This window comes from Monoraphidium neglectum (genome assembly GCF_000611645.1).
Source record: "Monoraphidium neglectum strain SAG 48.87 unplaced genomic scaffold scaffold02388, whole genome shotgun sequence".
In the NCBI taxonomy this organism is placed as follows: Eukaryota; Viridiplantae; Chlorophyta; class Chlorophyceae; order Sphaeropleales; family Selenastraceae; genus Monoraphidium; species Monoraphidium neglectum.
In genome coordinates this window covers 1-8,634 of record NW_014011240.1, presented here as the reverse complement: position 1 = coordinate 8,634, position 8,634 = coordinate 1, and the positions used below count along the sequence as shown (strand labels likewise).

The 8,634-nt window shown below is 67.2% G+C and overlaps 2 protein-coding genes across 2 annotated transcripts in view; both read left to right on the top strand.

The window, feature by feature from the left end:
• Positions 1–4,229, top strand: part of MNEG_10609 (50S ribosomal protein L17) — a gene marked incomplete at both ends in the record, with an annotated part of 5,035 nt that extends 806 nt beyond the window's left edge. The window contains 5 exons of the mRNA XM_014040920.1: positions 10–495; positions 767–2,583; positions 3,342–3,447; positions 3,662–3,831; positions 4,079–4,229. Coding sequence (XP_013896374.1) covers positions 10–495; positions 767–2,583; positions 3,342–3,447; positions 3,662–3,831; positions 4,079–4,229 — 2,730 coding nt within the window. The remainder of the gene's footprint in view (positions 1–9; positions 496–766; positions 2,584–3,341; positions 3,448–3,661; positions 3,832–4,078) is intronic.
• A 2,153-nt stretch (positions 4,230–6,382) lies between these two features.
• On the top strand, positions 6,383–8,392 carry MNEG_10608 (hypothetical protein; the record flags this gene model as incomplete). Its single annotated transcript, XM_014040919.1, has 5 exons — positions 6,383–6,835; positions 7,050–7,163; positions 7,483–7,560; positions 7,714–7,806; positions 8,231–8,392. The coding sequence occupies 5 exons, from the start codon at positions 6,383–6,385 to the stop codon at positions 8,390–8,392; spliced, it is 900 nt and encodes a 299-aa protein (XP_013896373.1).
• Positions 8,393–8,634: the final 242 nt, after the last annotated feature.

Here is an 8,634-nt window from a genome sequence, read left to right as displayed (position 1 = left end):
GACCGGGAGGCGGCGGCGGCGGCCGCCGCGGCGGCAGGGGAGGCGGCGCGGCTGGCGGAGTCGCTGGCGGCGGCGGTGGCGAAGATGGAGGCGGCAGAGACGGCAAACGCGGTGCAGCGGGAAAAGGAGAAAGAGGAGGCGGCGGCGGCGGCCGCGGCCGCGGCGGCCGCCGCCGCGCAGCAGCAGCAGGCGCCCGGTGGCGAGGGCGGCCCCGGCGGCGGCGGCAAGGCGGACGGGCGGCGCGGGCGGGCAAAGTGGGGGACGGTGACTAAGGTCCTGACGGCGGGCACGGCGGCGAAGCTGCGGGAGCGGCTGGACACGATGCGGGCCATGAGGGCGGCCGGGCAGCTGCCAGAGGGATGGGAAGCTGCCCGGCAGGTGGCGCGGCTGAAGCTGCTGGCCGGGCTGCCGGGGTGGTGGCAGCCGCGGCACGACGCAGCGCTCGCAGCGGGGGTTGTGGCGCATGGATTTGGCAACTGGCCCGAGATGAGTCAGGTGGGTAGCCGGTGATCAGGAGTGGCGTGTGTGTGTGTGTGTGAGAGAGAGAGAGTGTGCGCGCGCGCCCCAGGGTGTTTGGGAGGGGCCACGGGCGGCTGCAAGAGAGCATGCCTGCTGGTCTGGACACCCTCCGTCAGCGTTATGGAGGCCATCCCCCGCAAACGGTTCGACAGTGGAGCAAGCAGTGCCGCCACACGCTCCAATTGCCCTCCTCACCACCACCACCCCTCCTCGCCGCTTCCCCTTGCTCTGCCCCGCCGAGCCGCAGGACCCGCTGCTGCCTTTCCGCTCGTCGGCCGAGGAGTATTACGAACAGCTGGGCATGCCCATGCCTGGCGCGGGCGCGGAGGACGCCGGCGGCGACCCGGGCGGCGGCGCCGGCAGCGGCGGCGACAGCGACGGCGGCGGGGACGGGGACGGCGCGGGGAGGAGCCCGGCGCAGATCCCCCGGCCCCGGGCCGCGCCGCAGCACCCGGCTTGGATGCCTGACGTTGGGGTGCTCACGAAACGCGTGAAGCAGCTAGTCCCCGCCATCAAGGCCCTGCGCAAGCCGGGCCAGCCCCCCGCCGGCGGCGCCGCCGCAGGTGCAGCGGCCTCGAGCCCCGGCGGCGGGGCCCGCGCCGCCGCTGTGGCGGGCGGTGGGGCCGGCGGCGCGGACGCTGCCCACCACCCTCGCCCGGCGGCGGCGGCGGCGGTGTCCGAAGAGCCCGCGGCGGCGGGCGGGGGCAGCACGCGCGCCGCGACCGTGGCGGCGCAGCAGCAGCAGTCCGCCGCGCCGCCCAGCAACGCCGCCGCGGTCGCGGCCGCGGCGGCGGCGAAGCAGAAGGGCATCAGCTCGGAGGCGCTGGCGATCGCCATGCAGGTCGCCATGCAGGCGATGGGGGGCGGGCCCGGCGCGGGCGAGTTTGGGGGGGCCGGAGACGACGCCGGCGTCGGCGGCGCAGCGGACGGAGAGGCGACGGAAGATGAGGAGGGCAGCTCTGGCACAGAGGACGAAGAGCAGCCGCGGCTGGCCGCCAAGCGCAAGAAGTCGGCGGCGTCCAGGCAGCCCGCTGCCAAGCGCGCGCGGCCTGCGGCCGCGGCCGGCGGATCCGGCGGCGACGACGCCCCTGACCGCCTGGCCGCGGCCGCAGCCGCAGCCGCTGCCGCTGCCGCTGCCGCGCCGGCTGTTATATCCAGGGTCGCAGCTAGGAGGGGGCCGCAGCCTCGGGCGGAAGGGCAGCAGGCGCACCCTCAGGCCGAAGGCATTCCCCAGAATCAGGCGCAGGCGCAGGCTGACCATCGCATACAGCTGCAGCTGGCGCAGCAATATGCCATGCAGCAGCAGACGCTGCGCAGCGCGCAGCTGATGCAGGCGCTCCAGGCACACAGGCAGGCGCAGCAAGAGCCGCAGCAGCAGGGGCGGCCGCAGGCGCCACAGCAGGCGGCAGAGCAGCCGCCGCGCACTCAGCAGTTGCAGCATCTTGAGCAGGGGTTACAGCAGCAGCAGCAGCAGCGGCAGCACGCGGTCGCTCTGCACCAGCAGCAGTTGCAGCAGCTTTTGGAGCTGCAGGGTCGGGGCCATGTTGGGGCGCAGCAGCTGCAGGTGCTGCAGGCGCTGCAACGTGCACAAGAACAGCAGCAGGAGCAAAGGCAGCAGGCTCTGCAGCAGGCGCTGCTGCTGCAGCAGCAACAGCGGCAGCGGCAGCAGCAGCAGCAGCAGCAGCAACAGGAGCTGCAACAGGCTCAGCAGCAGCAGCAGGCGGCCCACCACCAGCAGCACGCGCAGCATTCAGGATTCAGGGTGGACGGCAGCCACCAAGTAGTGCCGCCGCCTCAGGGCCAGCAGCAACAGCAACAGCAGCAGGTTCAGCTGCAGCTGCAGCAGCTTTTGGCGCTGCAGCAGATGCATGCCCAGCAGCAGCAGCAGCAGCAGCAGCAGCAGCAGCAGCAGCAGCAGCAGCAGCACGAGCAGCAGCAGCAGCAGCAGCAGCAGCAGCAGCAGCAGCAGCATCCTGCCGCCGCCCAGCTGGCTGCGATGTCACCGCAGCAGCGTCAGTTGATGCTTGCCCTGTTGGCCGCCAGGGCCAGGGGCGATGGCGACAGGTAGCAGGGGCGGTTGCATCATTGGCCCATGAGCAGGCGCAGTCACGGCGCTAGCGGCCTGCACATCCCTGCAGCGACACTTGTAGAGAGCAATTTGCAGGTCACCAAAGTTTGGGCCAAGAATTAAATGTTTGATGTTTCTCAAGCTTCGCCATCACATGCAAGCTCGAGCTGCACGAGGCACAGCTCTTATGCACTGGTGTAAAGAGCCCAGAGCCTCGCTGGCGGTTTCATCGTCATCCATTGCAGTGGGGCTGTGCGCAGGGACGATAATGGGCGCTACGGCGGCAAGACACCTCAGAATTTGAGCCAAAGCCTCTGGGAATCGCAAGGTGGTGCCTGGCACAACCTGCAGGGCATGTGAGCCACACTGAGCAGCAGTGTGCTGAGCAGCAGGCCAAAACGTACCTAGCTGAAGCTCCTTGGCTTCCAGTCCGAGTGCAGCTTCGCTCACGCACACATTTTCCACGAGCTGTGACAGTGTTGGCAATAACTTTGTAAAAATTGCAGGCCTTAGCGGCAGATCACAACAATCGTCCGTGAAGTGGCACGATGGTGCAGCGAATCAAGCTTGGCAGGCCGAAGGCGCATAGAGTGGCAATGCTCAGGTAAACTCACCTTGCTGCATGCGCGGCATGTCCGCACACTGCCCATTGCCTTGTCTGCGCCGCCGGGCTCAAGCGGCGCGTGGCCATGCTGCAGCACAGCACATCACATGCGAAATGCCACAGCCCTGGACCCATGCAATCGCTGTGTAGGACGCTCGTGACACAGCTGATTGAGCACGAGCGCATACAGACGACGCTGGGGCGTGCCAAGGAGCTGCGCAAACTGGCGGACCGTGTAGTGACATATGCAAAAAAGGTGGCAGGGGGAATCAAGGGCACAGCTGGGGCCTTGGAACTGGCAGGCTGCAGCGTACCGGCAGCAATGGGAGGCTGAGGCAATGGCATCTGCGAAGTTGATTCCGTCTCGCACGGGTGCTGGCGCGGATGCAAAACCTGATTGTGTACCTGCGGCTACTGCAGCCGACGAGCCCCCTGCATGTCTGCGCGGCACGGCGTTTCGCGCCCGACAGGGTGACCGCGCTGCATGGATCGAGGCGGGGGCGGTGGTGCGCACCGACCGGGAACTGCACAAGCTTTTCACCACGCTGGCGGAGCGGTACGAGGAGCGGCAGGGCGGCTACACGCGCGTGCTGCGCTGCGGGCTGCGGCGGCGCGACGCGGCGTCGCTGGCGTTCATAGAGTGAGCAGTTGGGGGCCGATGGTCCGGGCAAGCAATTGAGCAGAATCAAGACTTTGGGACTGCCCAGGCAGCCCACTGATGAGCGCAGCTCTGTTGCACCGCTGTGCGTCGTCGTGAGGCCCACATGACCACATTAGATCACTTGTACACAGCACCTGCTTCCGCATGCCCAGCGCAACCCTGTTGCTCCGATCCCACTCACGCATTTGCTGTCGCGCTGCCGCCCCGCCCCGCCCCGCCTCGACAGGTTTGTAGATCGGGAAGGGGAGCTGCGGCCGGCTCGCCCCCCGCAGCAGCTGGCGTTCAGCCACCTGCCTACCAGCGCACGCTTCTTTTTGGAGCAGCAGGAGCAGCAGCAGCAGCAGCAGCAGCGGCAGCAGCAGCAGCAGCAGCACTAGCAGCTGCAGCAGCGGCGGTAGGCACATGTGGTTTTGGCTGGTCCAGGCAATTAGGCAGGCCTTCTTTGTACAGTTTGCAACACAGAAACAGTTGTGAAAATTGCCTTGTTTCGTGGATTTATACTTGCATGACCATGCTCAAAAATGACCATTTTCATGGTAATCCTGACCATCGCTGAAGCTAGGGCACATCCAGCCCACCCCTTTGGACTGACCACAACAACCAACCCACACTACGCCGTCCGATGCGCTTGCAACACTCACAGCCACACGCGCGCAGCCCGCTGTGCAGTCGGGGATGAGGGTGCTGGTTGCAAAGCAGCGCATCATGGAGCTACAGGCCGGGCGGGCGGCTAGCTTGCATCTGGAACGTGACCAAAAGGGGCCGCAAGCAGGTTAGCGGTTGGTGGCCAGCGGTTTGGCTCGAACAACTGCGCACGCACAGCGCTGTGCGTCAAAATTGAGCCCACCGCTCATGTTGACCAGCATTGTGGCCACATGGTGTCACTCGGATGGAGGCGGTGATTGGTGCAGATGCGTGTCTGCAGACATGCATGAGCAGATGGGGTCTGCACCCCAGGGTCCAGCTGCCGATGCGATGTATTTACGGGTTTCCTTTCCTAGGGGAGACATACGGCCTGCCGCACTGAATACGGTTGTCACGGGGCTGTGGCCCTCGTCAGTGGGGTTGGTGGCTCCTTGTGGGTGCACCGAAGCAGGTGTGCGCAGGGCATGCCAACCGCACGCAGTTGGGCTTGCAGCAGGGGCAAGTGCGGGATACATGAAAAATCTATTGCAGCAATGGTTGCAGCAATGGTGGCATGATATCGTGGGTCATCTTGTCTGCGCACACTCCTGGGCAATGGCCATCCAACGCGCACTGCCTGCGAACTGGGGTGTGTCAGCTCAGCACGCCAGCTGTTCAGGAACAGTCTGGTCACCGCACTGCACCAGCGTATGGTACATAGGGGGGCCTTGATAACGCAACCGATCGCAGCACTGGCGGAAACTTTGAAGCATCGGCAATGCCAGTAGTGAGCATCGTTGCACACAAGTGAGGTGCTGCTCGCGACGATCTGGCCAGAGCCTGGCGCAAGGCACCATGTCCTAGCTTTTGTAAAAATGGCTTAGATGACGGCGTGACATGGACGCCTTCCTCAGTAAGGTCCTGGGAACGCTCGGGGCCAAAGACGCTCCCAGCAAGGACTACTGGGTGGACGACAGCAAGTGCAAGGCATGCTATGAATGCGAGACACCTTTTGGCCTACTGGTCAGGCGCCACCACTGCCGCATATGCGGCCGGATTTTCTGCGCCAACTGCACTGGCAACAGTGTCCCGCCGCCGCGCGACAGCCCCGATCAGCAGTGGCAGCGCGTCTGCAACTACTGTGAGTATGCGGTTGCTGTGGGCAGGGGCTTGTGCCCCATGGGCCAGTAGCCTGGTTCAAATACAATCATTGCGACTGCATGTGGTGCTGTCCCCTGTGCACACCTGTCCATCGTCATGCTGCTCCATTGCAACCACCCAACCACACCCGAGCCGGTCTCGCGCCCATGCGCACAGGCCACCGGATCCGGCAGCGCAGCAGCAGCTTTGCGCAACAGGGCCATGCCGAGCGCCATTCACAGCATGACCTCGCGCAGCAGCAGCAGCAGCAGCAATCCCAGGACGGCGGCCCCCACCCTGCCGGATCTGATGATGCAGGCGCCTCCACCCACAGGTGCTGCAGCCTACACGCGTGTGCAGACCTTGCGTTGCACCTCCGCGACGCGCGCCCGTCTGCCACGCGCCCAGCCGCCCTCGCCTTGCTTGCCCACCGCCCAGCAGCGGCGTCGGCTGGGTGCGTTGGCATGCACATGCTGCCATGCTACCGATTTCGCAGCCGCTGTTGCCTGCATGTCCAACCTTCAGTCCCTTGCCACCGCGCCCCGCAGTGACGGCCCCGAGCCTGGTTCGCCGCAAAACGCAAATGGCAGAGCAGACGTTGTAGCGCCGCGGCGGCGCCACGCGTTGCGGGTGTGTGGGGGCTGTGCGTCGCGACGCTCGTGGGCCCTGTTGTGCCATTTTAGACGCCAAGCACTCACTGCAGCAGGGCCTGGCGCCAGCAGCACACGTGACGGCAGAAGCTGCACCCGCCGCCCACACGGCAGGCATGGCCCCCCCTCCCCTCACCCCTGCCGCCCGAAACCCGCCCCTCGCGCAGCGGCCGCGCGTGCCTGTGAACCTCTCGCGCCCGAGTGGCGGCGAGCGTGCGCTCACCTGGGAGGTGCCCCCAGAGCTCGAGCCGGGCTATGGCATCCCCCTGGATGCCCCCGCGGCCGGCGCGACGGCGTCCGCGGCGGCGGCCGGCGGCGGCGCGGCGGCCGGCCTGGCGGGGTCCCTCGCGGGCCTCCACCCGCTGGTGGTGCTGCACCGCCTCGAGTTCGCGGCGGCAGCTGCCCGGCACCTGCGGCGGCTCGCCGAGCAGCTGCTGCGCGCGGAGGAGGTGGCGGGGTGGCGTGCGTGGGCGCCGGTGGTGGAGCGGCTTGCTGTGGAGGCTGCGGGGACGGTGCAGCCCGCGGCGGCGGCTAAGCATGGGGAGATGGACCCGCGGTTTTACATCAAGGTGGGCCTTGCGGCGGTTGGGGGGGGGGTGCAACCTGTGCTGCGCCTCGGGCTTGCGTTGGATGGGCAGCGAGGCCCGAGAGAGCTTCAGCTGGCGCGTGGCTGTTGGTGCAGGGGAGAGAGGCTGTGGCTCAGGTGTGGCTGCTATCCGTCAGGGGGCGAATCTCAAGCAGTGGCTGCGGCGCGCCGCTGAAATGTTTGTGTGTCGCGCGCAGGTTAAGCGGATCCCCGACAGCGGCACGCCGGAGAGCAGCTGCGTCGTGCGCGGCGTCGCGGCGCGCAAGAACGTGGCGCACCGGCGCATGCGCAGTACCATCGACGACCCCCAGGTGTCCGACCCTTTGCGTGTGCTTGCCGCTGCGGCCGCGCTGGGGGCCGGGCCATTACAGTGTGGAATTCAAGCAGTCGCCCGCAGCCGGCCGTGTGCGATATCCCACCCAGTCGGCACTGCCAGCCCGCGCCCACCCGCGCCAGCTGTGACTCGACGGTTTGGTCCTCCCATGCGCGCGGCCCCTCGCGCGTGCACGCGCCCCGCTGCCCGATCGGTCCCTAGGCCGCTGCCGGACGCGCTCCACCATCATAGTTCCCCCGCCCGCTCGTCCACTCTCATACCTACGGTGGCTCTCATGTGGTTTCTTTGATCTGCAGATCCTGCTGCTGGCCGGTGCCCTGGAGTACCACCGCGTCACCAACAAGCTCTCCAGCTTCGACACGCTGCTCGACCAGGTGGGCGCAGCACGCACGGCACGCACAGCGCACACAGCACAGCACGCACAGCACAGTGAACACTGCACGCACAGCACGCACAGCACACCGCACCCGCATCAACACGTCACACCCCGATCCGGATCCACACACGCGCGCGCGTGCGTGTCGCAGGAGCGGGAGCACCTGCGAGTGGCGGTCGCGCGGCTGGCGAGCGCGCAGCCGGACGTTCTGCTGGTGGAGCGCAGCGTGGCGCGCGCCGCACAGGTGTGTGTGTGTGTGTGTGTATGTGCGTGTGTTTATGAGTGTGTGTGAGGGGGGGGGCTGGGGGCCGGCCCGCGGCCAAGGGGGGCACCTCACCCTGTTTCGCGCCTGCCAGCGTTTGTCGCCTTTGCCCAATGTCTTGAGGGGTGCCGCCGCCTCGGCGAGGGAGTCGGGGGTGCCGAGGGGCGGTGCTCAACGCTGCAACTGCCGAGGCGCGGGCGCCGCTGCGCGCAGGCCAGCAACGAGACACTCGTCAACCCACCCGACGGGGGGCCGGGGAGGGGGATTTGCCTGTGTGACGCCGCGCGGTGCGAGTTTGGGCGCCGCAGGCGGCCTCGCCGGGCAGGCCCGAGTGACGAGCGGTGGTGCTCAGTGGTCAGCGCTAAATCCGAAACCCTGAATCCGCCTTGCTCCCTCTTTTTTCCAGGAGGAGCTGCTGTCGCGGGGCATCAGCCTGGTGCAGCACATCAAGCCGGAGCTCCTGGAGCGCATCGCGCGCTGCACCGGCGCCAAGGTGGGGAATCAGGGTCTCGGGCTCAGGGTCTCGGGCTCAGGGTCTCGGGCTCAGGGTCTAGGGCTCAGGGTCTAGGGCTCAGAGTTGATGGTTTAGGGTTTACCCTACCCTACCCTATGGTTTAGGGTAGGGCGGCAGGGGCTTGGGTGGGGTCTACCTCTCCCTGTGACAGCGGGCATCGGCGTGTGAACAGCTGGGCGGCGAGTTGCGCAGAATGCAGCTGTCAGTGCATGTCGAACCTGGGATTCGGCTCGGGGAGCGCGTCCTCTCTCCGCAACGACGCGCCGCCGACGCCCCGCCTGCCCCCCCTCCCCTCC